This window comes from Rhododendron vialii, chromosome 8a (assembly GCF_030253575.1).
Source record: "Rhododendron vialii isolate Sample 1 chromosome 8a, ASM3025357v1".
NCBI lineage: Eukaryota > Viridiplantae > Streptophyta > Magnoliopsida > Ericales > Ericaceae > Rhododendron > Rhododendron vialii.
The window spans coordinates 34,007,672-34,034,603 of record NC_080564.1 but is presented as its reverse complement, the minus strand read 5'-3'; the positions used below and the strand labels follow the sequence as shown (position 1 = coordinate 34,034,603).

At 39.8% G+C, this 26,932-nt stretch overlaps 4 protein-coding genes across 7 annotated transcripts; 3 read left to right on the top strand and 1 right to left on the bottom strand.

The window, feature by feature from the left end:
- Window positions 1–4,020: 4,020 nt before the first annotated feature.
- On the top strand, window positions 4,021–11,348 carry LOC131336089 (ABC transporter C family member 8-like). 2 transcript variants are annotated; one of them, XM_058371751.1, is made up of 12 exons: window positions 4,021–4,192; window positions 4,770–6,724; window positions 6,807–7,127; window positions 7,216–7,302; window positions 7,381–8,001; window positions 8,100–8,264; window positions 8,373–8,667; window positions 8,756–8,970; window positions 9,348–9,653; window positions 9,794–9,861; window positions 10,139–10,374; window positions 10,989–11,348. In XM_058371751.1, the coding sequence occupies exons 1-12, from the start codon at window positions 4,168–4,170 to the stop codon at window positions 11,084–11,086; spliced, it is 4,392 nt and encodes a 1,463-aa protein (XP_058227734.1). In that variant the 5' UTR covers window positions 4,021–4,167; the 3' UTR covers window positions 11,087–11,348. The 2 variants fall into 2 exon arrangements, with proteins under 2 accessions (XP_058227734.1, XP_058227733.1); XM_058371750.1 differs by having other exon boundaries at window positions 4,023–4,192; window positions 9,794–9,857; window positions 10,135–10,374.
- Window positions 11,349–12,310: 962 nt separating this feature from the next.
- On the top strand, window positions 12,311–13,797 carry LOC131336090 (F-box/kelch-repeat protein At3g23880-like). Its single transcript, XM_058371752.1, has one exon. The coding sequence runs from the start codon at window positions 12,407–12,409 to the stop codon at window positions 13,526–13,528; it is 1,122 nt and encodes a 373-aa protein (XP_058227735.1). The 5' UTR covers window positions 12,311–12,406; the 3' UTR covers window positions 13,529–13,797.
- Window positions 13,798–18,331: 4,534 nt separating this feature from the next.
- On the top strand, window positions 18,332–21,802 carry LOC131335955 (serine acetyltransferase 5). Of its 3 annotated transcripts, none has more exons than XR_009202692.1 (3): window positions 18,383–19,077; window positions 19,843–20,478; window positions 20,511–20,669. XR_009202692.1 is itself a non-coding variant. In XM_058371519.1 (2 exons), the coding sequence occupies exons 1-2, from the start codon at window positions 18,457–18,459 to the stop codon at window positions 20,107–20,109; spliced, it is 888 nt and encodes a 295-aa protein (XP_058227502.1). In that variant the 5' UTR covers window positions 18,332–18,456; the 3' UTR covers window positions 20,110–20,669. The 3 variants fall into 3 exon arrangements, 1 of the variants encoding a protein (XP_058227502.1); XR_009202693.1 differs by lacking the exon at window positions 20,511–20,669 and adding an exon at window positions 21,551–21,802 and having other exon boundaries at window positions 18,384–19,077; window positions 19,843–20,256; XM_058371519.1 differs by having other exon boundaries at window positions 18,332–19,077; window positions 19,843–20,669.
- Window positions 21,803–23,573: 1,771 nt separating this feature from the next.
- LOC131335957 (inorganic pyrophosphatase 1-like) lies at window positions 23,574–25,567 on the bottom strand. The gene is made up of 4 exons (XM_058371520.1): window positions 25,132–25,567; window positions 24,771–24,892; window positions 24,348–24,549; window positions 23,574–24,082 (listed from the first exon to the last, which is right to left on the bottom strand). The coding sequence occupies exons 1-4, from the start codon at window positions 25,267–25,269 to the stop codon at window positions 23,726–23,728; spliced, it is 819 nt and encodes a 272-aa protein (XP_058227503.1). The 5' UTR covers window positions 25,270–25,567; the 3' UTR covers window positions 23,574–23,725.
- Window positions 25,568–26,932: the final 1,365 nt, after the last annotated feature.

Below are 26,932 nucleotides of genomic sequence, written 5' to 3'. Positions count from 1 at the left end.
TAATTTCCTATGATTTTTCCTCAATTGATAATGAGATCTACTTCACCCTTTTCTTTTGTCTTGTGTAGGAAAACACCTCATTAGTAATGACAAAAATTACAAAACGTTACCCTACATTACGTTGTGATCATTGATATCTATACGTATCATTTTATATTTATACTACAAGACCCAATTGATGACGTGACACTTATGCATCCTAGGAGTCTAGGATCCTTCATTAAAATCCTTCATTAAAAGGGGTTAAAATTTTTGACGCTCATAAACATTAACGCTCTTTATCACTTGATCTAGACGCTCATATACTATGGGTACACCATTTGGTGTACACCGCCTTCTATGGGACTTACTTAAGGGTCCCACACAAATAATCAGATCCGGTCAATATTTTTAAAACATTTTTTTAAGCAATGCTGTAAAAATTTAGCTCCGTCAGATATCGGTAAAGACTTGATTGATTCTACGCCCAATTTCCTGTCAGCAAATTAGGCGTAGAATCGATCAAGCATTTACCGATATGCAATGGAGTTGATTTTTTACAAGGATGCTTAAAAAAATATTTTGAAAAAGTTGAGCGGCTCCGATCATTTAGATGACATCTCTAAGTGAGTTCTATAGAAGACAGTGTACATTTGGTGTACACCAAATGGTGTACTCATAGCAATTTTGAATAAGATATATACTCCAAGAGGTTAGACCAACTAGTTATAACAAAAACAAACTTATGAGACACACGGTTAGCACATTGACAAGGACAATTTATTTTACTTTTTTGCCCGACGTTAGGACATTAAAGGTTAATTGTTAGTAGTTACAACATGAATCGAGTACCTATTTCATGTGGACTCGAACTCAGGACCTTCGTCGAGAGTAAAGAACCAACTACACTAGATGGTGTTCCTTCTCAGTGTGAACATGCAGCATGCTGATTAGTGTGATTGTGTTTTGTTTGGACTCTACCTCATCTGTCCACAGGAATATATGGCCTTGTCAATACTCGAAGAGAGTCTCTATCTAATTATTCTAATATGAAAAAGAGAGTAGTAGACTGTACCAATCTTGAAAGCAATTTTGCTACCATCAAAACATATTCACACAAAAACACTCCAAACACGTAGATCGGATCATGTCAAGTTGCTCCTCCGGACCAGTTGGTCTAATTTTTTGCATCCGGGCCGTTCAAAATTAATTTTGGACGACTGGGAGGTGTTTTAGATATTTTGTAATAAAAATGTACACAAACAAATGTGGCCCGGATGTAAAAACTGGACCAAACTGATCCATAGCGACGGATCCTTCCCGCAAAACACGTAATTTCAATCTTGTCTGATACAACAAATAATCAGTGTAGAACCACAAACACTTTGAACAAACAAATGCACATGGCTAGTTTCCATCACATTCTTAAGCTAATTGTACTCTGAATGTATATAGAAGACCCACAATGGACTAGGGCTTGATTCTTAGAGTTAGGAAGCAAGAAAGTAATTTTTTGTAAATTTTTTAGTCGCGGCGATATCTTGCCTTTGACCCGATCGGGAGATGAGCCAAGGTACGCCTAAACTTGCTCGGACATCCTTTGCTGTCAAACCAAAAAAACAACGTTTATAGATACACAAATATAGGTACACGCCGAAAGAAATGACGGGGTTGCCCTGGGAAGTGTCTTCGGTTAGGAACTAGGATGCAGAAATGCTGATTGGAAGGGGTTGTATATGCAAGGAGGGAAGGTGCACGGTAGGTGCTCGATAGAATGCTCTGTAGAGACGATTTCATGGAATGCCACGACTTTTGGGCAGTTCAGAAATTAGAAAGAAGAATGAGTGGGGTTGACAGGTGCCATGATGGGGTTGCAATGGGGGGTTGTGGTAGTTGGTTGTGATAGTGTATTACTACTCCCTTTAAAACCAGCTTAACAGCCCCTGTGCATTGAGAGTGATTTGGTAATAATTGGAAATGAAGGATTAGAGTTCCTCACCAAATTTGAAATGATTTGCTAAGAAATGGAGAAAAGTACAAAACTGTTATCTTTGATTGGCGGCTTCTCCTTTCTCACCTTTTGGTGAGATTTGGTTAGAAAGGACTTCCCTTTCTCATCACATCCTTTCTCACGATCTAAAATGGCCGCAAAGGAGAGAGTGCCTAATTACTTTGTTTGGAACACGGTTCCCAAAAGTTCAGTCATATGTTTTGGGTGCCGTTGTGGGATTGCAACACCACGTACCAATTACCACCATGCTATGCTGCCAACGTGCAAGATGACCCACTCCATCGACACTGATGCAGGGGATTGTAATTGTTTCCCCGTTTGGCATTAGGACCGCCAACCCACATTCCACCCAAGCCCATATCGCTTAGCTTGTGTCTGATCCCATACTCAACAAAGTGATGAGCCTTGGATAAAACTCCCGGTGAAGAAAGCCGTAGTAAGGGCCATCATATATCATTTGTTTCATTTTATTTCTAATTTAGTCGACTCTTCCTGTGATTCCGACTCTAACTTCACTATTGCACTGTACCGTAGATTGACTAGCTCTATTACCTCATTATACAAACCTTGGATAAAACTGGCCCCTAGAAACCGACTTACAAGGGGATCTTATTTTAATATGTGCAAGGCTAATTGAAACCAATGTGGGAAAGTAACATGTTCCGTGGTAGTTGTGATAGAATATTGCCGTGGGGGTTCGGTGACAGCCCTATTGTGGAAAGAGAGATTGTGTGCTAAGTGTTGTAGGAAAGGTCAATAGGCGCAACCGTTGACCGTTTGACTAGCCAATGGGCATGCGACCCCTGTACTCGTCCTTGCAGGATTGATGATTTGACCGACGAACCCTAGCTCACCACGTGGTGCCTCAGTCGCGCGACACGTGGCCCCGCGCGTGGGAGCCACGCGCTACCCATTGCTTTGCAGCGTCCATGTAAGGGTCGCGAGCCTACATTCCTCCCTTAAGGAGAGAGTTATATTTATCCAGGTGGATGCTTGGCGCAGTCCCAACCTAATGGAGACGACAACGCGGTTTAACCAAGACACACCAAAGAACTTGCCCAGACTCTTATGTCTGCTCCGGCCTTTAGGCAGGACCTGAGGGGCCCCTTGAGGCTTGGTAGCGGTATTGGCGCGACCGAGTAGGTCATGACCTTGCCCTACGGGAATGAAGGGGATCTAGTGGCTTGGTGGCTGTAAAAGAAAAAGAGGATTTCTGCGAATAATAGGATACGCTTACCGTCATACTTGCGGTCATCACGAGGTTAGCGACACCTCGGCGGTCAGGGGGTACAGAAGGGACATGTGTCATTTTATCAGTGCGCCACTTGGTGCCCGAGCATTAGCTCGTGTGGTCAATAAATATGAACGTCTCTTCATTGAATCCCAGAGAGAGATGATGGAGCACATTATGAACATTCCCTAGAGAGAAAAAGTTGGTGAGCACTGATTTTAAAGGAGGTCTTATCCTCTTTCAGGGGCTCTATTGTCTTTCCTCTTGGGGATATCTGGGTTTGGGTCTCCACTGCCTACCCTCTCTGTTCACCCTTGCTTTTTTCTTCACCCTTCTAGATCACTCCTCTCATTCCTCTCCATAGACTATTCTAACCTCTCTGGCACATCTATTCCTAAGGGGTATTTGTCCACTCAGAAATCAGACCTATCCTACAAGTGTTAATGACAGTGTAGAGTCAATAAGGAAAGGTGAGCGTTTCACTCTAATTGTTCAGATACTTGATTTACCATTATTATATTTCTCTAAAGATGTTTTTTATTGGTTTTAATTGCAAAACTATGGACCATACTCTATATTCACGTTTCTGCAGTGAAACAAGATACATGGGACAAGTAAAGTCATGGTGTATATAACATGGTGTATGTCTTCACAAGATAGATTATATGCATGTGTAGATACAACTATCATCAGTCACTTGTACTGTAGTCAATAATGAGATCCAACGAGGAATAAACAAATAAAGACAATGAAGAAAAGACAAAAGCCTGGGGAGGTCTTTGTTAATTGTGGCAGCAGTTTTCAGCTTTTGATTAGACAAACTTAAGTGGCCAAGTGGGACACTTCAATCAGTGGGGTTGGTTTTGAGCTCTTCCTCACATGTAGGTGGTTATATATGGGGGTTTTTTTCAGTAGCTGCAGAAGTTGACGGAGCAGTTCCCATACAATGGCTTCCTTTGAGAGAGCACTTGGTACATCCACTACTTACCTTCGCTCTTGCCTTTGGTGTTATTTGTTTGTGATTGTCGACTGTGCTTCATTTTGCATCGCGGTTCCAAAATTGTATATTAGTACTTTTTTTTTTATGTTCGCTGGATGTTGTTCTTGCCGTTGTACCTCCCTTCTTGTAAGATTTTGAATATGTCTTAATATTTGAAATGCCACCACTGGGATTCTATTCATATTTTTTTTCACCACCTTTTACATCAAAATTGCATTGTCTTTTCCTGTATTTGTTCTGTTTCCTTAGTTACTAGTTCTTGCCTTTTCAAATATTGTGCTTCGATCATGGATTTGAGAAAATTTAGCAAGGGAAATGAGAATAATATGGAAAAAAAAAAGATATGTATTTAGCTCCTTCTCGTCACATCTTCTTGTATTTTCCTTCAGCTATTTCGTACCTCCATAAATTCCTTTGCAACTCCATGATCTAAACCCAACCTTGATCAGATTGTGTAGTCTTCTCAGATGTGTACTCTTCTCTCTTCCCTACTGATTTAGAGATGTTAGGAAATAACATGCTTCTGACCGTTGCTCATTAATATGCAGGAGGACTCTCTTGGATTTGTGAAGGTGAATTTGATTTCATCAGTTCTACTTGCATTCAGGGGACTGTCATTGATTTACTCAACATTCTATTCCTCCTTGCATTCTATTTATGTTTGTTCATAGTTTATATAACAAAGCGTAACTATAGTAGTAGGTTCAGTAAAAGGGACTGGGTCACTATAGCTATCTCAATCTGCTCTGCTCTTATTAGCATTGCATATTTCGGCTCCAGTTTATGGGATCTGATAGCCCAAAATGGAGGATTTAGTAGTTGGAGCTGGGTGGTGAACTTATTTAGGGGACTAATTTGGATCTCTTTGACAGTTTCCTTGCTAGTACAAGGATCCAAATTGGTCAAAATTCTGGCTTCAGTTTGGTGGGTGTTGTTCTTTCTATTTATTTCGGTTATAAATACCGAGGTTTTGATAAGAACACACTACAAACCAATCTTGGACATGGTAGCATGGCCTGTGAACTTGCTGCTTCTCTTTTGTGCTTTGAGGAATTTCAGTCTCTTCCTTTGTCAACCTTCCTCAGAAAAGAGCTTATCAGAACCTCTACTAGTTGAGGAGACTCAGAAATACCATAGTAAAATCAACCAAGCTAGTTTTCTTAGTAAAATAACATTTTCCTGGGTTGATCATTTACTTAAATTGGGTTACTCTAAGATTTTAGCTCTTGAAGACATCCCTTGCCTGGTCCCTGAGGATGAATCAGATTTGGCCTATGAGAAATTTGCTCATGTTTGGGATTTACTTCAAAGTGAGAAGAGGTCAAACAACGCTGGATATTTGGTTTTTTGGGCATTAGTTAAAGTGCATATGAAAGAAATGGTCTATGAAGGAATTTGTGCATTTCTTAGGGCATTGTGTGTGGTTGTTGCTCCCTTGTTACTCTACGCCTTTGTTAATTATACGAATCGGGACACAGAAAGTATACATGAAGGTCTCTTCTTAGTGGGGTACTTAGTTGTTGTCAAAGTGGTCGAGTCTCTGTCTCAGCGACATTTCTTTTTCAATGCAAGGAGGACTGGGATGAAGATGAGATCAGCTTTAATGGTGGCAGTTTATCGAAAGCAACTAAATCTTTCTAGTTTAGGAAGGCAAAGGCATTCAACCGGAGAGATTATGAACTACATCGCTGTTGATGCTTATCGAATGGGGGAATTTCCTGTGTGGTTTCACTTGGGATGGACCTTTTCTCTCCAGCTATTTCTAGCTGTAATTGTCCTGTTTGGGGTTGTGGGTCTTGGCGCTCTTCCTGGTTTAGTCCCTCTTCTTATCTGTGGGTTTCTTAATGTTCCATTTGCGAAGCTTCTTCAGAAGTGTCAGTTCCAATTTATGATAGCACAAGACCAGCGACTTAGGTCCATGTCTGAGATCCTTAACAGTATGAAAATAATCAAGTTACAGTCATGGGAAGATAAGTTCAAGAAATTGATTGATTCCTACAGAGAAAATGAATTCAAGTGGTTGGCGGAAACTCAGTATAGCAAGTCTTATGGCACTGCCTTGTACTGGATGTCTCCTACTCTTGTTTCTTCAGTTGTCTTCTTTGGTTGTGCCGTTTTTGGGAGTGCCCCCTTAGATGCTGCCACTATTTTCACTGTCTTGGCAACGTTGCGTAGTATGTCAGAACCTGTCAGAATGATACCAGAGACTCTTTCTGCAATGATTCAGGTCAAGGTCTCTTTTGACCGTATTGATTCCTTTCTGCTTGCTGATGAATTCAAAAAGGAGAAATTGACGACAGTTCCCTTGCAGTACTCTGCTATGTGTATTAAGATACAGTCTGGCAAATTCCATTGGAACCCCAAATCTGCAATTCCAACTCTTCGAGATATTGATTTGGAAGTGAGATGGGGGCAGAAAATTGCAGTTTGTGGGCCAGTTGGGGCTGGGAAATCATCGGTTTTATATGCTATACTCGGTGAAATACCCAGGAGTTCAGGAAATGTGAGTTATACAAAACTGTTCTTTGAATCATGTTCTAGTTTTTTTGTTTACTAACTGAAATCTTTTGACATGTGAACTCCAGGTTACTGTAGTCGGATCCATTGCTTATGTTTCTCAAGCTTCTTGGATTCAGAGTGGGACAATACGTGATAACATACTCTATGGAAAGCCAATGGAGAAAACGAAATACGAGAAAGCTATCAAAGCATGTGCCCTGGACAAAGACATTCAAAATTTTGACCATGGGGATCTCACTGAGATTGGTCAGAGAGGGCTGAACATGAGTGGAGGACAAAAACAAAGAATCCAACTTGCACGAGCTGTCTACAGTGATGCTGATATATATCTCCTTGACGACCCTTTTAGTGCAGTTGATGCACATACAGCAGCAACTCTTTTCAATGTAAGGCCGAGTATGAATACGTATTAATCATGTTCATATCACACTCTTTTTTCTTGCTGTTACTGACTTTAAAATGGTGCAACTGCAGGACTGTGTTATGGCAGCCTTGCAGAAGAAGACCGTGATTCTAGTAACTCATCAAGTGGAGTTTCTCTCTCAAGTGCACGAAATTCTGGTAATGAGACTCACTTGATGTATTTACATGTGGGCTTTCAACCTCTTTTTGCAAAATACTTTTTTTTTTCTTTTCTAGGTCATTCAAGGTGGAGAAGTTACTCAGTCAGGAAGCTACGAGGAACTCTTGACGACAGGGACAGCATTTGAACAGCTTGTGAATGCTCACAGAAATGCAGCTATGGCTATGGATCCTGAAATTAATGAAAATACCAAAAACTCCTCGAAGGAAAACAATGGTCGGGTGGAAGAGACTAAAGGGCTTTACCTTACTAAAGAAATTAGCGAGGAGGATATTTCTGTCAGAGGTCTGCCTGGTGTACAGCTTACAGAAGAAGAAGAAAAGGAAATTGGCAATGTTGGGTGGAAGCCAATTTTTGATTATATCATCATCTCAAAGGGTTTACTTTTTCTCTCTTTGAGCATACTAGCCCAAATTGGTTTTCTAACTCTTCAGGCTGCCTCAAGTTATTGGTTAGCATTTGCCATTCAAATACCTAATATTAGCAGCGGCATGTTAATTGGAGTTTACACCATAATTTCAACAATAAGTGCTGTCTTTGTGTATCTGAGGTCTTATTTATCTGCTCTTCTGGGATTAAAAGCTTCTAAATCCTTCTTCTCAACCTTCATCAACTCCATTTTCAATGCCCCCATGCAGTTTTTTGATTCTACCCCGGTCGGTCGGATTTTGACCAGAGTAAGAGTCTCTTTGTTGCCATAGTGCTTTATGCACTCATGACGTGTAATGTATGCTATGAACAGCTGCTCATTTCGCATGCTCTTATTGGTTTTCAGGCTTCATCTGATTTGAGCACATTGGATTTTGACATACCTTTCTCCATTGCCTTTGTTTATACTCCTGCACTTGAGATTCTAATTACTGTCATCATTATGGCCTCTGTAACATGGCAAGTTCTCATTGTAGCAGCGTTTGGTACAGTGGCTTCAAGTTATGTTCAGGTGGGTTTGTTTTCATTTTGATTATAATCTCCATCGTAATCTTCATTGATTGAGGGGAGAAAGTTTATTATTATGATGTAAACGTATTGTTCATTCATCCGACTGCAGGGATATTATTTAGCTTCTGCAAGGGAACTGATGCGAATCAACGGAACAACAAAAGCTCCCGTCATGAATTATGCAGCAGAGACATCACTTGGAGTGGTAACCATAAGAGCATTCAACATGGCAGAGAGGTTCTTCCAGAACTACCTAAAGCTCATCGACACAGATGCAAAACTTTTCCTTTACTCCAATGCATCCTTGGAGTGGTTAATTTTAAGAGTGGAAGCACTTCAAAATCTGACTTTATTCACCGCTGCGTTCCTCTTGATTTTTCTTCCAAAGGGGGGTATAGCTCCAGGTAAACTGGTACCATCCACTACAACAGTTCAAGTATATCAATTAGCATCGCTGTTTTTACATTCCTCAAACCTGTACATTTTTCGCAGGTCTTGTTGGACTTTCCCTTTCTTATGCTCTGGCTCTGACTCTTTCCCAAGTGTTTTTTACTCGATGGTACAGCAGCCTTTGTAATTACATCATCTCGGTTGAACGGATCAAACAGTTCATGAACATACCTCCTGAGCCTCCGGCAATTGTGGAGGACAAAAGGCCACCATTTTCATGGCCTTCTGAAGGGACGATAGAGTTACAGGATCTAAAGGTAAGAGAACTTTATACCTACATTATATGTCCATACTCCATATCATATGTTTTTGAATTGATGAGCTTCACGCAAATGCAAGAGGACGTGGTTTTGATGCCTATGGAGATAGTAGTTGGTGGAAGGTTTTAGATGTCTTAATGGGGAAGGGTGGAAATTTACTAATTCGTATTTTGATCTCTCTGTCTTCTCACCTAATTGGAAATGGTAGTCAGTCAGTGGGGTATTCAAGTCTCCTCTCCTAATTGGAGATGTCCAAACAACCTATCTCAGAAGCTCCAGCGGTGGTTTAAACCCACTTATCTCTCATGTTGACCTAATGCTTCTAAAACTTTTATTGTGGGTCTTAAATCGCCCTGTTCATTTCTTGTTTTCAGATAAGATACAGGCAAAATTCTCCGTTAGTTCTCAAGGGAATCACTTGCACTTTCAGAGGAGGGGCCAGAGTAGGAGTTGTTGGAAGGACCGGAAGTGGCAAAACAACCCTCATAAGTGCTTTATTTCGCTTGGTAGAGCCGGAAAGTGGGAACATTCTTATTGATGGGCTTGACATTAGCACTATAGGTCTCAAGGATCTGAGAATGAAACTCAGCATCATTCCTCAGGAGCCAACACTTTTCAGGGGAAGTGTTCGAACAAACTTGGATCCTTTAGGCCTTTATTCTGATGATGAGATATGGAAGGTAGAGCCAATGAATTCTAAGTAGTCGCTATGTATCTCATTGATGACATTTGCCCTGTCAATTATCCGGTTCCGTAGTTTTTGATGAATCTTTTGTCATAATGTACATGCTAACAATCCGAACAAATTTTTTTTTTTCAGGCTCTAGAGAAGTGCCAACTCAAGGCTACCATCAGCAGTCTTCCCAACTTACTAGATTCTTCAGGCGAGTACAATTCAAATCTTGTGAAGCAATTTAAATGAAGAATGACTCATATAAACTGTCGAAATAATTTGGGAACCATCTTTTTCCGGACAATGATGCACTATAAACCTTAATGGTTGGAAACTTGGAATGAGTTCATTGTCCAATGTAATTGTGTTTCACTCAGAACCCTAGATTTTATTAAGGGTTTTTCCGTTTATTAAGTACGTGTCTATAATTAACTTGATGAGGTAGCAATAACAAATGAAGACCATGTGCTTTTGGTCTATGTTTGCAGTGAGTGATGAAGGTGAGAACTGGAGCGCAGGGCAACGACAGCTCTTCTGTCTTGGGAGAGTCCTTCTGAAAAGAAATAGAATTCTAGTTCTAGATGAAGCTACCGCCTCCATTGACTCCGCGACTGATGCAATTCTACAGACCATTATTAGGGAGGAATTCTCAGGTTGCACTGTGATAACTGTAGCTCACAGAGTTCCAACAGTCATCGACAGCGACATGGTCATGGTTCTTTCTTTCGGTATGCCTCTTTTCCTCATATTTTAGGTATGCGTGTAGGTTTCTTTTTCGTGGACATTTACACATCGCTACAAAATAAAATGAACCACATACGGCTGCTTCGATAGCACCATATTCTTCTGAAACGAACGTGGGTTTCGTCAAAAAATCACTGCTGCGGCGCTGCCATAACAGCAGCAATCATTGGTCCATTGTTTTTCTGTAGACTTTCTTTTGTTGATAACCGAGTGCCCTGTCAGTTTCACCGCACGTGAACCAAATCCCGTGTATCTACAGACTTATAGTTATGCTGTTTTTTCCTAGTTCTCAGTTAACAATGTGCCCGATGTCATTTTGCTAGGCTGCTTTTCCTCGTATTTTAGGTTTACATGAAAGGTTTCTTTTCCGTGAACATTTGTAGATAGACACAAAGTAAGCCGCCAAACGAACAACATGATGCAGCTTTGATAGCATATGTTGTTCTTAAATGACATCGGGCTTCCTGGCGGTGTTTGTGTTCGATCTTTCAAGTATGCAACACAATGCGGGAGGCTCGTAAACAATTATTGAAATGGCCTTGTGACGGTGTTGGATCTTTCAAATAAAGCTTATTGGTGCATTGCATTCTTTTTGCAGGGAAACTGATTGAATATGATGAGCCTTCAAAGCTTTTGGAATCCGATTCATCGTTTTCTAAGCTTGTAGCCGAATATTGGTCCAGCCGCAGGAACTAACTCTATGTAGAGTTTTCATGTTCATTACTGGAGAATATGAAAGAAAACTGCCATGAGAAGAAGAAGAAGAAAGAGACCACTAGTATGGAGAGGTAGTAGTTAACCATCAGTGAGTCCACCGAGGTTACTAAGTCGGCCGCTTTGCAGGGTGCTATTTGGGAGCATCCTCCATTCCCGGTTACTAGTAGGATAAGTATGGAGTATTCCTTGGACTGAAAATAGAGATCTTATTTATAATAAAAATTGTGCTGCTTTGTATTAATTCTTTGAAACCTTAACAAAGAACGAACAAGGAAAAAAAAAAGTATCCGAGCAAGAGAAAAAGGCAATGCATGTGTTACTGCAATCTCAAAATACGTAGGGTCTTTGACTCTTTGATGGCGCGAGGCACCTCGCTATTTTGAAGAATTTACTTCAAAAAATACAAGGAGGGGTTGTTAGGACAATTCCCTTCGATGGCTGCACTGGGAGCTAATTTTTCGCAAAATCTTTTGAAAATAAATGTGATTGTGAGCTGATTTTTCACGAAATCTTTTGGAAAAAAAATTGTTCACATTGTGGAACTCATAGCGGGCCCCACACCGCGATCTGTACGCAGTGCTTTGTAGGTATTTTCTGTAGAATTATCCATAGAAGCTATCTATCTACTGTATAGTGCTCTTTAAGAGCATCCACATCTCCCTCTTTGCTTCCCTCTTCAAACTAAATTAAAGAGCAAAAAATTAAGAAAAAAACCCCCACCGCTCCACCCCCAGGCTCTCTCACTCCCTCTCTACTTTAAAAGATTTTTAACTTCGCTACAATAAATTTTTAATTTTCAAGCACCATTCACTTGTTATTTATTATTGTAATGTTTTTAGTCCACTGTTTTGCTACAGTGACTTGGCTTAATATTTTTTTTGTACTTTATTTTGGTTTTACAACTTTCTTGGGGTCTTATATGAAAGTCCTTGGGACAATTCTAAATTATAACCATTTAGAATAAAATAATTAGAAAAATAAAATTTTCGCATCGATTCAAACTGATTAAAAATTAAAACACTTAATTTTTTAGACTATTTATATATTAAAAAATAATTAATAACAAGTGAACAATTATTCAGAATGGGATAGTTTTGTATTTTTTTTAAATTAAAAAAATAATATTTTTAATAAATTTTTTTTATATATTCATAAAAATTTTAAAAATGAATAACTAAAGTAATAAAATCACTTCTTCAAAATGTAGCAAGTGAAATTCGTCTCCGGTTTTCCATCACGATTACGATCAGAAACCCCCCAAACGGAGAAGGAAGAAACACAGAGCACGACCGATCAACAATGCGTTGGCAGAAATTGACCTTCGACATCAAAGCCGAAATTCTCTCCAGACTCCCCGCCAAATCCCTGGTCCGCTCCAGGTGCGTGTGCAAACCCTGGCTCTCTCTCTTGTCAAGCCCTAGTTTCATCCGCAGGCACCTCAATCGCACCACTCTTAACCCTAGTTTCGACGACGACGATGAAAGCTTCATCGTCCTCACCCGCCCCGGAAAGGGCCTCAATGAATATCTCTCTCTGTTGCAAATGAAAAACCCCACCGTCACCCTCAATCTGGACCACCCGTACCCTCTTGTTTGGTTCGTGGACGTTGTGGGTTCGATCAATGGTTTGGTTTGTGTCGGCTGCCATCGGGCCCGGTTTTTCGCGCTGTGGAATCCCGTTACTAAACAGTGCAAGAAACTCCCCCATCCCGATTTAAACGCACATGTAGATGACCTATTCGTATCAGTGGGGTTTTGTTACGACGCCTTGAAGAACGATTACAAGATTGTTAGGATTGTGTCGTCGGAGCAACTGAATCCTCAGACTCGGGTCGAGCTCTACGCGACGAGTTCGAATTCCTGGAGAGAGATTGTAGTTGAGGACCTTCCCTTCCGTTTGAGGGGCATCAAGTGTGACACGATCGTGAAGGGAGAGCCGTATTGGAGGGCCGATCTCGGCGGTGTAGACCTGACGATCGTGTGGTTTGATGCGGGCAACGAGGTGTTCCGGCACGTGCCAATGTTTGGTTTGCCTCTGCCTGACTCTGCTGTTTATCTGGTTAGTTTCAAGGATTCATTGGCATTGGCTGTAAGTCGCCCGTCAATTTCCCCCGGTGGGGCGGTGATCATTGACGTGTGGATGGTGGAAGAGGACGGCTTCGCCTGGAGCAAGAAGTACACTGCTGGGCCCTTTGAAGATGTGTGGAGGGTAGAGGAATGTTCAAGGAATGGTTTATTCCTGGAAATGAGAGTTAATATGAACTTCTATTGTTCCCAAACCAAAGAAACTAAGAATATCTTGAGCGATGGAGGTATGGAACTCCGGTACGCCCAAGTTTGCAACTACACAGCGAGCTTGGTTTCAATCAGGGGATACAAAAAAGTTATAAGAGAAGATTTTGGCTGGTGGAAGAAGTCGTAGCTGTCTAGCTGATGCTCTACATTTAGGTGATCCGGTCGTATGGAGTTGCCAACTGTTCTTCGTTTATGCTTTGCTAGATTCGTATGTTTTGCTCAACTTTGTCACCAAGATCCCTTTAAAACTTGTTTTGTCGTGCGCATCTGTAGCTGCTAGGATTGAACTATTTTATGTTTGTGCGAGCAGTAAACCCCATCTTGGTTGGAGTTCATGTAATATTTTGTTGAAGATGGATTATATTAATAGTAGTACTGATATGTATAAATCATAAACCTACATACTCCTTGAGAAATTTTGGGGAAACGTATCTATAATAGTAGTGCTGATATGTATAAATCATAAACCTACATACTCCTTGGTGCATTGCATTCTTTTTGCAGGGAAACTGATTGAATATGATGAGCCTTCATAGCTTTTGGAATCCAATTCGTCGTTTTCTAAGCTTGTAGCCGAATATTGGTCTAGCTGCAGGAGGAACTAACTCTATGTAGAGTTTTCAGGAAGAAGAAGAAGATCGAAGAGAAGAAGAAGAAAAAAGAGACCACTAGTTTGGAGAGGTAGTAGTTAACCATCAGTGAGTCCACCGAGGTTACTAAGTTGGCTGCTCTGCACCGCATTGCAGGGTGCTGTTTGGCAGAATCCTCCATTCCGGTTACTAGTAGCATAAGTATGGAGTATTCCTTGAACTGAAAATAGAGATTTGTTTTATAATAAAATTTGTGCTGCTTTGTATTAATTCTTTGAAACCTTAATAAAGAATGAACAAGCAAAAAAGCATCCGAGCAAGAACAAAAAAGCAATGCAATGATTTTGAAGAATTCTATGTTGAAAAAAAAGAGACCCTATAGGGTCTTTGACGGCGTGAGGCACCTCGCTATGTTGAAGAATTCACTCCAAAAAATGCAAGGAGAAGTTTTCTTTGAATTGGATCTTGCTAATGCTAAATATAAAGCACTATAATAAGGATTACATTTTTTATATTCTTTGATGTATGTAGTTTAAACTAAAAGCACAGTGCAACATAAATTTTTTGACTTGTATATCTTGGAGTCAGGCTCGGGCAACCCAAACTTTGGGGCCGTCCCCCTCCACTCACCAAAACCACATCCAAATCCATGGTCAAGCAAAATCATGTCCTCTCCAAACTACTCTCCTCCCAGCCCTCCATTAACTAATATACTAATACCCACTGATGTATATCGTCGGGCAAAGAAAAAAAAAACGAGGGCTACTTGGCCAATGAACACTAGCTCAGTTGGAATGTGATATCAGGGTTTTGTTTATTCAATTATTTGTTTTTGATATCAAGATATGATGTACATTGGAATGTGAATATCTGTAACATGTCGTAGGGTTCAAACCAGGCTTTAGAATTTATATGCATCCCGTCTAATTGAAGACTAAGCACATTTTTGGAACCTTTTGCTGAGAGTCATGTAAGGGAATCTTTAAATTTGAAATGAGACTCTCGGAGGGGAACGTTAAAGACACAAGGCTCGTGTGATTCCGGAGGAGCTAGCCGGAGCACACTTCCCTCCAATACCCGATCGCCGAAGGAATTGGATGGCGATGCTGAATAGAATAACAACTTGGACGCAACTGACGTGATTCGATTTTACAAGCCATTTAACACTTCAGCAGATTGCCTGATTGATATTGTCGTGGGGTCGACCCGGCGCAAGCAAAGGTTCGTTTTACTTCTTCTATCGTTTTTACAACCCTTGGAATCATTGAATGAAGCTAAACAGTTAATTAAGATAAGTCATACAAATAGTTATTCGTAGCAAAACGGTTGTGCTTTCTTGAAAAGAACTGATCCTTTCACGACTATGTTTCATTGACTTATGCAGAGTTGGTAACATGGGGGTTTTTTCTTTTCGAGATTCGTTTGATTCAAAGAGATGTCGAGTTCTACAGGCTGTTAATCCCAGTGGAACTTGCCTTGAGCCATTTTCTTCTCTAGCCAATCAGCAACGCACTTACGTGGAGACTATACAAGTGACCGACCATCACAATAACAGTATGCTGATAATTGTGAGTTTTGATGTACATGAAAACGCATTTGTGATAGGAAGCAGTACTTGGTGGCTGCAAATTGTTAGCCTTAACAAACTAAAACCTAAGGTCATGCTTCGGTTCTACAGGAGGCAAGACCAGCATTACCTGATTGGTTGTAAGAAATTTATCTATCACGGTATTGAGAGCCTTCAAGAATTCAGGCCTAAGAATTTCCCATTTGAGCTAGAATTGGATGAATATTCCATCCTTTGCAACTGGATCGCTGTGCCCACGGAAGAAGTGAGTAATCACTTGAGTGCAATCGGAATCCCTGCCAAAACTCATAACATGGAGAGCCTGTATTTTACCAATGCTCGAAACAAGGAACGGCGCCTGAAGATCTTGTTGGCCCATGGCAGTCTCGATATTGTGCACATGTTGTTATTGGGTGTATGTCTGTGTGAGAACAATCTGGGAAATGGGGATGTTATCAAGTTCTATAAACCAGTTGGGCCATTAAAACCTCGACACTTCTTCTCAAGAAGATTGTAGTCTTATTCTAGAATTCACTTGTATCTAGAATGTTCTATAGGTGACCTCATTTGCAAGTGTGTGGAGACTGGAGAGTACACCAAGTGTGACAAGTGAGGTCACAAGTGTGTAAAATTTTGCTCCTCGTGACTGCTTGTAATTGTAGTGTTAACAGATGGTTCAGTTCAATGTGATATGATTGTGAACTAGTCACGAGCAGCAAAATTTGCAGACCCAGCAAGCAAAGTACTTTTAGTGTAGGCCATAATAAAAACCACTCTTTAATTAGTACATATTTAGAGTCCCAAAAATTCTTCAAATCATAAGAACACTTTCACTATCATAATCCAAATCATAATCTTTTTTCGTTTAGATGGTTCAGAAACTCTTTTATTCGTGTTAACACTAAATTAAGTTTCATATTATAGAGATCACAGACTATGGGGAAAAGAAAAAAGAAGATTGGTACCATGGAATTCTAGATGGAGGTTCTTTGGTCATTTGAAGCTTCCTAAACAATTGCTGGGGAATCTTTTATGCTTCATTTTTTAATTAAGCAATCAAAGCATACATGTTGTCATGAACTTCATGTAAATGTGCGGTGTAGAAAACTTTGCAGGACATGTGACATACCCGCGGAACACCTAATAATATTCCTTATCATATTTGTATATTACCGTTTTCCTTTTTAAACCACTCTTCCACAATCGGCAACGATCGGCATTCTATGTGAAGTCTACGTGAAAACGAGTATGCACATAAAATACTTCATTATGTGCGATTATAGACTTTTTGATTTTTAAAATCATGTTTCCAATTTCAAATTTTCAAGCTTTCAACAAATTGTTTGTAATGATGAAAAAAAAAGAAACAAATTGTTTGTAATCGCATCATGCATGAAATAAAAAAATTCAAATTGATTGGACAATTATATTCACATGGTGTTACTACAACATTACACTGAGTATTTACTCAGTCATTCCGTGATTCTGAAACACGATATTTATTGGTCTTTTGACATCACACGTCTAAATTTATCTATCTCATATCTGTTTACGGGACATATTAAAGTACTCACAGATCACCAAATAATTTTTCCTATCACATTTGTATGTTAATACCGTTTTTTTAAGGAAAATACTAAAAATAGCCCAATAAACTTTTATTAAGGTTTAAAAGTGTATTTAGAAATGCATGAAAAATGTATTGAAAGTGACCCAAATTTTTTATTTATTTATAGTAGTGTGTATTTGTTTTGTCAACTTCTTTGCCCCAATGACTTCTTTTTCTTTCTTTTTTTAAATTCATGCCAGCAATCCGAGAGTTGGCCAAACGTGCACCCAAAAGAAAATCCATGCCAGCACCACACCACATAATCCAAATACCTAATCCAAACCCCCACCATAGATCCTCTGTATCGAGTTTTTGTGCACCCATATTTTTCGGGCCATGCTTTCACTTATATTTTTCAGCAATAATTTATGGCATTTTTATCAAGCTGTTCACGCTAATCAACAAAGTTATTAGTTAGTAGGAATAACTCGATAGAGTATTTGGCAACAACTTATTGGTTAGTGGAAATAATTCGATATTTTTAACAATTTTTCACTTACATACCCTTTTACAACTTATTCGTTAATAGAAATAACTTGGTATTTTTCAACAACTTATTGGTTTGTGAAAAACAACTAACCACATGTCAATAACAACAAAATCTCTTTAATTTATTACCTACCAAAAACTCATAATTTTTTAAAAGAAGACAAAAAAGAAGAAGTTGTTTTTTGACTTATTTTTGTCATTGTTCAAAAAAAATATGTGTCTCGATTAAAATTTTTTATTTTTCCAATTCCTCTGGTCGAGACGAATCAATAAGTTACAAAAATGTGATGCAAGAAAAAAATTCAAATAAGTTACTTAACTTTTCAATCCAATCCCACTCTAAAGAATCTCACTTAATCCTACGACTAAAAATGCTTAGCGCATGGGTACACCAAAAACTCGGCAGCATATCCTGTTCTAGATTCAAAATTAAGTACTTATTTTTTAAGAAGATAATTTTAAACTCAAAAATTATGTATTTAAGCAAATAATTTTCCTAACAATATGAATATTGTTTAATAATTTTCCTAGCAAATAATTTTTTTATTTTTTTTACACCGTTTAAATATTTCAATGAAATTTATCAAACAAGATCTATATCGCTAAAAAATTTATTTGCGTAAACATATATAATTTTGAGCTTAAAATAACAACCGATCTGCCCCAGTAACTTCCAAAACAAAAAAAGTCTTTAACGTAAATCCAACCCCCCCGATTCCCTATTAAAATCCTAAAATCCTCTCCAGGAAAAAAACCCTACCCAATTTACCCCAATCCCATCCCCCACAGCCGTCGCAAAAATGCCCGTCCAAGACCTCACACCTCCGCCCGACGCCGCCGCACGAAACGGCGACGTCGAGAGCAGCGAAGCCGAAGACGAGGCCTGGGTATGGGCCCAGATCAAGGCCGAGGCCCGCCGCGACGCCGAGTCGGAGCCGGCCCTGGCCAGCTACCTCTACTCCACCATCATCTCCCACTCCTCCCTCTCCCGCTCCCTCTCCTTCCACCTCGGCAACAAGCTCTGTTCCTCCACTCTCCTCTCCACCCTCCTCTACGACCTCTTCCTCCACACCCTTTCCTCCTCCGACCTCCTCTCCTCCACCGTCGCCGACCTCCGCGCCGCCCGCGAGCGCGACCCCGCCTGCACCTCCTACTCCCACTGCCTCTTGAACTACAAGGGGTTCTTGTCCATCCAGGCCCACCGCGTGGCGCACAACCTGTGGACCCAGAACAGGAAGCCGTTGGCGCTGGCGTTGCAATCGAGGATTGCCGACGTGTTCGCAGTTGACATACACCCCGGGGCTAAAATCGGAAAGGGAGTTTTGTTGGACCACGCGACGGGGGTGGTGATCGGGGAGACGGCGGTGGTGGGGAATAACGTCTCGATTTTGCATCACGTGACGTTGGGCGGTACCGGAAAGGTCTGTCTCGCTTCGTCCCAATTTGTCTGTTTTTTTCGAAGTTTGAGCCAGTTTTTAATCGCTTTGAATTTCTACACACATCTTAAAAAATATGCAATATAAATATAAATCTTATTTGATAATTTTCGATTAATTTTATTTATAAAGTTTTTAAAATTATGAAAAATATTACAAAATAAAAGATATAAACAATTAAGAATGATACGAACATCGAAAATAGTCAAACGAAATTGGCTTAATAATCCTGCAGTCTATGTTTTTTTTTAATTTTTTTATTAGTTGTGTTAGATTTGAGTTGATTTTTTTGTGAATTATATGTTCGTCCTGAACGTAATGTATAAAGTAAAAAAAACTTCGTTCAAAATGTTTATAAAATTTTCTGAAGACAAAATTTTTATGGGTTGTATACAAAAATTTTGTTTATCTTGAAAAAAAAAAAAAAAGTTTGATTCTTATTTTTTAGTTTTTGCTTCCTTTTATTTGAACGGACCATTAGTCAGAAAAATTAACGCTGAACTAGTAAACGCCAAAATAAATTTGAATAAGGACAGAAAATAATCAAGTTTAATTAGTATTAAGTTGGAACACCTCCTAATTTTTCACAGTAAAGAAATAGAGATCTTAACTTTGGGTTCGAATTATTGCACTGTCTTTCGCAGTGAACTGATGGACTCTCTTTTAGGATAGTATTAATTTGCCAACTTATTGCACTCTCATTTATTTTCTAACATAAATTTCGTAACTATAGTATAATTTATCAAACAGGTGGGTGGGGATAGGCATCCGAAGATCGGGGATGGGGTGCTGCTAGGGGCGGGGGCGACGGTGTTAGGGAATGTTAAGGTGGGGGAAGGGGCGAAGGTGGGGGCGGGGAGTTTGGTGTTGATTGATGTGCCGCCGTGGACGACGGCGGTGGGGAATCCGGCCAAGTTGGTGGGGGGAAAGGAGCAGCCCAAAGTGCATGAGGACGTGCCCGGGGAGAGTATGGATCATACCTCGTTTATTTCTCATTGGTCTGATTATGTCATTTGATGAGGAGACTGTTTGGTTGCGGGCGAATTGGATGGATCAGGGCTTTGCTTTTCAAACTCGAGTGTCCGAGTCAATTTACGCACGCCTCAACCGATTTCTAATAACCCAATCCCGTCATTTACTAGCGTAGAGCCTAATTAAAGCCAGGTAGTCAACTGGTTCTTTGTTTTTTTTTTGTTTTTTTTTGGTCGTTGGGTTCTATGTTTGTTTGATAATTCTGGGTTACTATTTGTTTATTTTACGTAATTTACTTATTCGATTTTCTGATAAGTAAATATGCGAAGTGAACAAATATGGTAGAATTATTAAATGAGCCGTGAAGGATAATAATGTTAGTAGTATTGGTTCTAAAGTTTTGGTAGAGAGGTAGTGCTGGGGGAATTGGAAATCCTGCACCGCAGGGAGTGCACTTCAGGGTGTAGTGCTGGGGGGCGGATGTTACTAGAGACAATGAGTTGTATGGATATGTATGGTTGTGAAAACTAAGCGGCAATTATGATGCATAATTGCATATGCGGAAAATATTTATGTAAATATTTGTGGTTGTAGACTTTTTGTTCTTTGACGTCATGTCTCCGACTTGGACTAGACTAGTTCAATTTTTGAAACTCGAAACCAATTCTTTGAATATGATCAGATCTCATTCATGCATAAAATAACAGGATTCGAATCAGATCGATTAGGTAATCGTATCCACATGTTTTATAAGATTATGAATAAGTAGTTGAAAGCTGATCGAAGGTAGGCTTATGGTGAAAGAGTGGTTATGGTGAAAGAGTGGTTATGCGCTCAACAGATTGAATTGACATAAATTGGCTTACAACAAATGGAATTGAAGTAAATTGGCTACAGAAAATTCGTAAGAGTAAGTCAACCCTCGTGTTAAATTCATTCGGAGTGACAAAACTTTCTTCACCCTCGTGCCAAATTCAATGTCATATTTTGATAATGCAAAACTTGCCACATCACTTTCAAAGTGTGGCGAAAGTTGTGACAAGGGGAGAAATAATGTGGTTATGCTAAAATGGTTTCGAGGTTTTGGTGGAGCAATCGTGCTATTTTCTAGCAAAATGATATGTTGGCTAGCTAAAAATCAATTGTGGCAATGCAATTTTGCTGGTGTTTGGATTCAAGAACGCAATGGAATTGATTTCCAATCGAGTATAGAATTGGGTGGTCAAGGACTTTGGGTTGGTGCTGCGGGTTGGTGTTGTGCAGTGATGTGCACAGCACCGTACTGCACACCTCCGAGCCATCGGATGCACGATTGGACGGCTCGGAGGTGCGAGCACGGTGCTCCGCACACCAATGCATAGCACCATCCTCCAATTCGTCAAGGATGAAAGAAAAGCCAAAATTGTCTTTGTCCCGTTCTAGTCTTTCGAGATCTGCACTTATTTTCTCGTGGCTGCAATTGCTTTGTTTTCCTACCATTTCACAGGGTTGCTTTCAACTCCAATTTTTATACTGAAATGGATACCAAGAAGTTTTCTCGGCCTTACACATAAACGGGACCAGTTGATACACCAAGATTGGATAATACCTGCATATTCTGTTTGGGACGTTCTGCTTCACAATTTGACTCAACCTACCTTCCAAGCTTTGATATGTCAATTTGTGTTCTTTGTTGGACCATACCTAAGTTATTTTGTTCAGAACAAGACAAATGGTTGTGATCTGGTGCAAGGACAAATATTTTTCGGCCGATTCCAAGTGATAGGGACTCGAGGTTCCATTTGGTTTGCTTGGATTGTTTTTTTTTTTCTTTTTTTTGGTGAGTGAATTTTACTAACCAAGAAAAATGGATTGCAAGAATGATCAGACACACTCTAGGGTCATGTTTGGTAGCCATTATATTTTCTGTTTTCTGCTTTTATTTTCAGAATTTTTATAAATTATCCTTGAAAGTTTGTTTGGTGCACTACTTTCACTTCCCAATTCTAATAATCACTTTTATTATTTTCATAATTTAAGGAAGTAACAAAACTTAACTTCCACTATTTCAACTTCCACTATTTTCATAATCTCTCTCTCTCTCTCTCTCTCTCTCTCTCTCTCTCTCTCGATCGAGCTAGGTCTACGACGTCGAAATGGCGGTGATCTGAGGTTTGCTTCGGTCCTTCGATTTCTTCTTTTATTTCCGTCGAATTCCTGTGTTTCTCCTCATGATTCTCTGTGTTTCTGTTGTCTGCTCCCCTTTTCTTTGATTTGTTGTTAGGTTTTGGTCTACGATGAATTTTGAGGGCAATTTCCCTGCCCTGTCGAGTGACTCTAAATATCTGGGAATTTTGGGAGGACTAGTTCTAATTGCAATCTGATTGGAGAACAAGTTTTGGTACCTAAGGATGTTGCTCCTAATCTTCAATACTTTCAAAAGGAGAATAGCATGCTCCGTAAAGTGCTAGCTAAGAAATTTGGGTCTACTTTGCCTCTTACTGTGGATAATGGATGGTTGGGTTTATGGAGGAATAGGTTGACAACTTTTGACAACATGTTTTCCACTTTCATTTTTTTTATAACACGTTGACACAAACATGTTTTCCGCTTTCACTTTTTTTTGAGAAAAAGTAGAAATTGATTTCAACAAATAAAAAACAAAAAACAAAAAAGTGGCAGTGTTACCAAACAGAACCTAGATAAGCTAGAAAACAACACTCCTCTTGCAAACAAGAGGAAAAGCACCTATTGGGTAGTCAAAGAAAGAAAAGAAAAGTAAATTCCAATCTGAAGATCACCTAAAGAACACTTGCCACAGAACATAAGCTTCCAAATACGTAAGGCAAAATTTAGCAACTTGAGATGTCTCTGTTTTCAGAGAAGCTTGCCTCTTTGCCAAAGCCTTGAACTTAAACTCTGTAAGCATTGAGAATGACAACGCTCAGCTTATTTTTTTGAGCTTTTCGGAATTGGTCCCTCCCTGGAAGTTATGACAACTATCTCAGATATTCGTATGCTTGCCGTAGAGTTGAACTTGTAGTATCTTTTTGCTGGACTCCTCGTGAAGGAAATGAAGCTGCTCATTGGATTGCATCTTCTCAAGCTGTTAGCTTAGGTTTTAATTGGGTGCTGTTTCCCCCACCAGTTTTGTCTTCTCTTTTATGTAGTGACGTTCTCTTTTCATTATAATGAAATTCCGTTCAATAGAAAAAAAAGAAAAAGAAAAAAAGATTGTCATCTCAAAACTATGGTGGATTTGATTTGATTGTTGTTCTGTTGGTTTGGGCCAAAAGAATTAGGCATATCTCCAGAGTGGGAAAATGCAACATCGCAGGAAGCTAGCCTGTTATGTAATGCCTTAATTTTTTCTAGTGTCAAGTTTTTCAGAAAATTAGAAATGAAACCATGTTTGCTGCCAGAAACAAATGGTACCGTTTCGAAATCCCGAAACAAGCCACATATTCATGTAAGAAGGTTTCTTGACAATTAGGAGTGTATGCTAGCTAGATCATGATTTGCATAAAAACTTTCAGAAAACTAGAAAATTATATAGTATTCCATTTGGATCAATAATGTAGTCACAAACTTACTTGACCCCTACTAAAACATAGATAACCAAGGGAAGGAAAGCACGAAATCAGCTTTGTTTTAGCATCAATAGACATCCAAATCCTATACACTAATGTGGGACGGAAAGCGCTTTAGGCAAGGCTTGGTGGGCTGCCATGGGAATGCTCCCAAACTTGCAATCGACCGAAAACAACTTGTTGGCCTCCTCCATTGAAATCGCGTTAATGAGCTGAAGCAACACGCGCTCTAGATCTTCCCCGTCGCTCCATTCGTGGATCTCGGCCTTCATGTGGACACGGTTCTTGCATATTAAATCCCAGAGAGGGTAGTTCTTCCTCGGCATCACATGGTCTCCTTCTCTGAGCTTCAAACTCGGGCAGAAATCTCCGGTTCCATCTCCGAGGTAGATGAACTTCTTCTTCCCCTCTTTGGCTACAGAAGCCTGTATTCTCTCCATGACCAAACCCTGTTAAAATATCATAGTAAGAAATTCCATTAGACTCATTCCGAGAAAGGCCCGGAAATGGCCCGGACAGGACCGTCATCCTGTTGCTTTGATAAAGGATAGCAACTTTAACAAACATCAATTTTTTCCATTGAAATGCGGACTGTCACTTTCATTTTTTCCTATGAATTGATAACGATTTAAGACAGGGATTTTTACGCTAGAAAACTCTTAGCGCGAAGGAATTATTAAGGAAAAATGAACAATTCCGGATTGATTGATATACCTTGCACATGTTTGGAGGGCAGAGGTCGCAGCCATGGGGAGAGGAGTGAAAATCATGGCAAGGCAAAATCCTCAGCCTGCCTTGATCATCCACATAGCTCGGATTCGTGTTGATTTCGGTAAAACAATCCCTTAGCCCCAAATGCTTCAAAATTGTCTCAATAAAGAAGAGATTTGCATCACTTACTACCCTCAAATCGCACCTGTAATTCATTCAGACACTCAATAACTTTGTGTGTGTTTTTTCCGAGGAAAAATTCCGAGGAAAAAACAAAGCAAAAGAAAAACCTTAGGCAAATTTTTTAGTCCGAGAAGTTGAGGTGCGCGCAAGCTGGCCTGGACATTCGATTATAAAAAAAAGAAATTTTTTGAAAAGATTAAAAAAAAAAAAAGAAAGAAAGAAATTAAGTCCGAGAAAATATACCCTAAAGCATGAGCTGCTCTAATGGCAGGGACGACCCGAGGGTGGATCGGAGCCCGTTTGAGAACCTCCGCAATGTCGTCAATGGTTTTCCCTCGTGAATGAAGTTCTCCCATCATGGTGTCCTGTGCATGTGAAACAGAACATGAACAGAGTGAGACTCTGTTTTTTGAAGCAAAGAATTGAATTGAATAGAATTATGACCTGTGTAATTAATGGGAAAAAGACAAATCCAAAGGTGGAATTTGAATGTTGTGGTCAATGGAAGAAAAAATCATGGGAAACATTCACAGCTAGTGATTTTAAAAAATACTATTCAACCCTAAGTTTTGGGAAAAAAATGGAGAGAAAAAATACAACTTACCATGAGGGTGTTCCAAGGCATGGTAGGGAGGAGCTGGTTGAACAACTCGGTGGCGCCCAGCTCGTCGACGACCCAGTTATCGCTGTCCAAGTCGATAATCGTCTTGTCGAAGTCGAAAACAACCACAATCCCGGCCATCCTCCGATCAACAACAAGGACCGGGAGAAATTACCGAAGTAATTGAGACACTACACAGAGAGTTTGGTTTTTTTATGTTCTTTGCAGATAAGAACGCCCAATGGGCAAGGGTATATATAGGGCGAGGAGCAGGGAAAATGGGGGTGTAAATTTCTGAAAGATGCCAATGGAATATTACTGGAATGAACTTGTGGTTTTAAGTTAAAGAAATGGAAGCCATTGGAGCCCCTTTTTCGGTCGGCCTCTCTCTCCAGAGATTTCCTTATCCCATGATTTTAGCAAGAGAGAAACTTATTCACGAGGCGCCGTGAACAAGTGCTTTACAGCAGCAATCAATCGCGACCGTTCAAAAGTACTCTGGATGGTTCAGATTTTTATAAAACTTTTCCAGAGAAAAATTTAAAAATTTAACTTTTCTTCGAAAAAATTTCATTAACATCCAGATACGGTCACAATTGGCTCTGCCATTAAAAAGATTCTCTTTTAGAATCCTCGTAAAAGGTTTAATGTTGTAGCCCAATTTGTTCCACCCCGGTAGATTTCAAGCAGGGTGATAAATGGACGGCTGGATTTTAAAAGGAAAAACCAGGAATATGATGGAATATTCTTGGGGGGGAATTGAATTCTCACCCAACATCCAACTGGGAAAGGGAAACCCACTTCCTTCCTATTTCCATGGAATTGGAATATTCGGATTATGTACCGTTCGGCGATACCTGGCGGCCAACTTTATCCCAGAAGTTTTTCGGTGCGAATTGGATACCAAGTAGCGGTACTCAGCGTGCATCTGAGCCATGTCTTGAACGGTTCATATTTGAATTATACTCTCTCCCCCTAAGTCAACCACCCTCTATTCTCTCTCTCTTTCTAAAATTCTAGTTGATGCTTGTTCGAGTTCACGTGAACTATACCCTATTTGCACCAAAAAACTTCTCGCTTTATCATATTCCGAGAATGTATGGGGATACAGCTGGAATCACCAAATTGGAGAAGTACTGGAAATTGCATTGTTATTTTCAAGCGAAAGGGAAATTGCAATTTGCTTTCTTGGTGTGTAGAGACGAGACAAGTAGACGACAAGAAACTAACGTTACTCAAGTTCCATGTCGTCATGCGTATAATATATGCTCGAACAATGCCGCCAGCACAAATTCTGGTGCACACGCGTACATTTTGCGTTAGGGAACATGTAAATCCCACAAAAATGATCTCGAGTACTCTACGTGAATCGACGGTTCTATACATATATGGATACATGCTCCAAATTGGTTCGTATAGACTTAACCGAATACACTTATTCACGCTTCAAGTTTAGAGCATTGATTGATAGATAGGGCACAAACCCAAACACATATCCTATTCAGAGTTAACCGATGCATGTTAGTTCCGCAAGTATTGTGTGAGAACCAAGGCCGGTCCTACGTATAGACCCATCAGGCGACTGCCTAAGGCCTTTCATTTTGAGCCCCAAAATAGTGAAATATGTTATATATTAAGTATGTCATATGTTTTTCATATGAGAGAGTGTGGAGCAGTGGTAAGAAGTATGCTGTATATGTAAGAAGAATGCCCATTAGCCTTGAGGTTCCGTGTTTGATTCTTTGGTGGAATCAATTTTTTGAGAAGCTTTTTTGAAGTTGTGCAAGAAAATCATTCAAATTAA

What these genes read in the sequence shown, in the direction of transcription:
- LOC131336089 (XM_058371751.1), top strand. Translation starts at nt 4,168, where the DNA reads ATGGCTTCCTTTGAGAGAGCACTTG. An exon ending in TAGAGTTACAGGATCTAAAG is followed by an intron (nt 8,971 to 9,347) that starts GTAAGAGAACTT and finishes TCTTGTTTTCAG; the next exon opens with ATAAGATACAGGCAAAATTC. An exon ending in GGTCATGGTTCTTTCTTTCG is followed by an intron (nt 10,375 to 10,988) that starts GTATGCCTCTTT and finishes TTCTTTTTGCAG; the next exon opens with GGAAACTGATTGAATATGAT.
- LOC131336090 (XM_058371752.1), top strand. Translation starts at nt 12,407, where the DNA reads ATGCGTTGGCAGAAATTGACCTTCGACATCAAAGCCGAAATTCTCTCC.
- LOC131335955 (XM_058371519.1), top strand. Translation starts at nt 18,457, where the DNA reads ATGCCCGTCCAAGACCTCACACCTCCGCCCGACGCCGCCGCACGAAAC. An exon ending in CGTTGGGCGGTACCGGAAAG is followed by an intron (nt 19,078 to 19,842) that starts GTCTGTCTCGCT and finishes TTTATCAAACAG; the next exon opens with GTGGGTGGGGATAGGCATCC.
- LOC131335957 (XM_058371520.1), bottom strand. Translation starts at nt 25,269, where the DNA reads ATGGCCGGGATTGTGGTTGTTTTCGACTTCGACAAGACGATTATCGAC. An exon ending in TGCCTTGGAACACCCTCATG is followed by an intron (nt 24,893 to 25,131) that starts GTAAGTTGTATT and finishes TCACATGCACAG; the next exon opens with GACACCATGATGGGAGAACT. An exon ending in GCCCTCCAAACATGTGCAAG is followed by an intron (nt 24,083 to 24,347) that starts GTATATCAATCA and finishes ATATTTTAACAG; the next exon opens with GGTTTGGTCATGGAGAGAAT.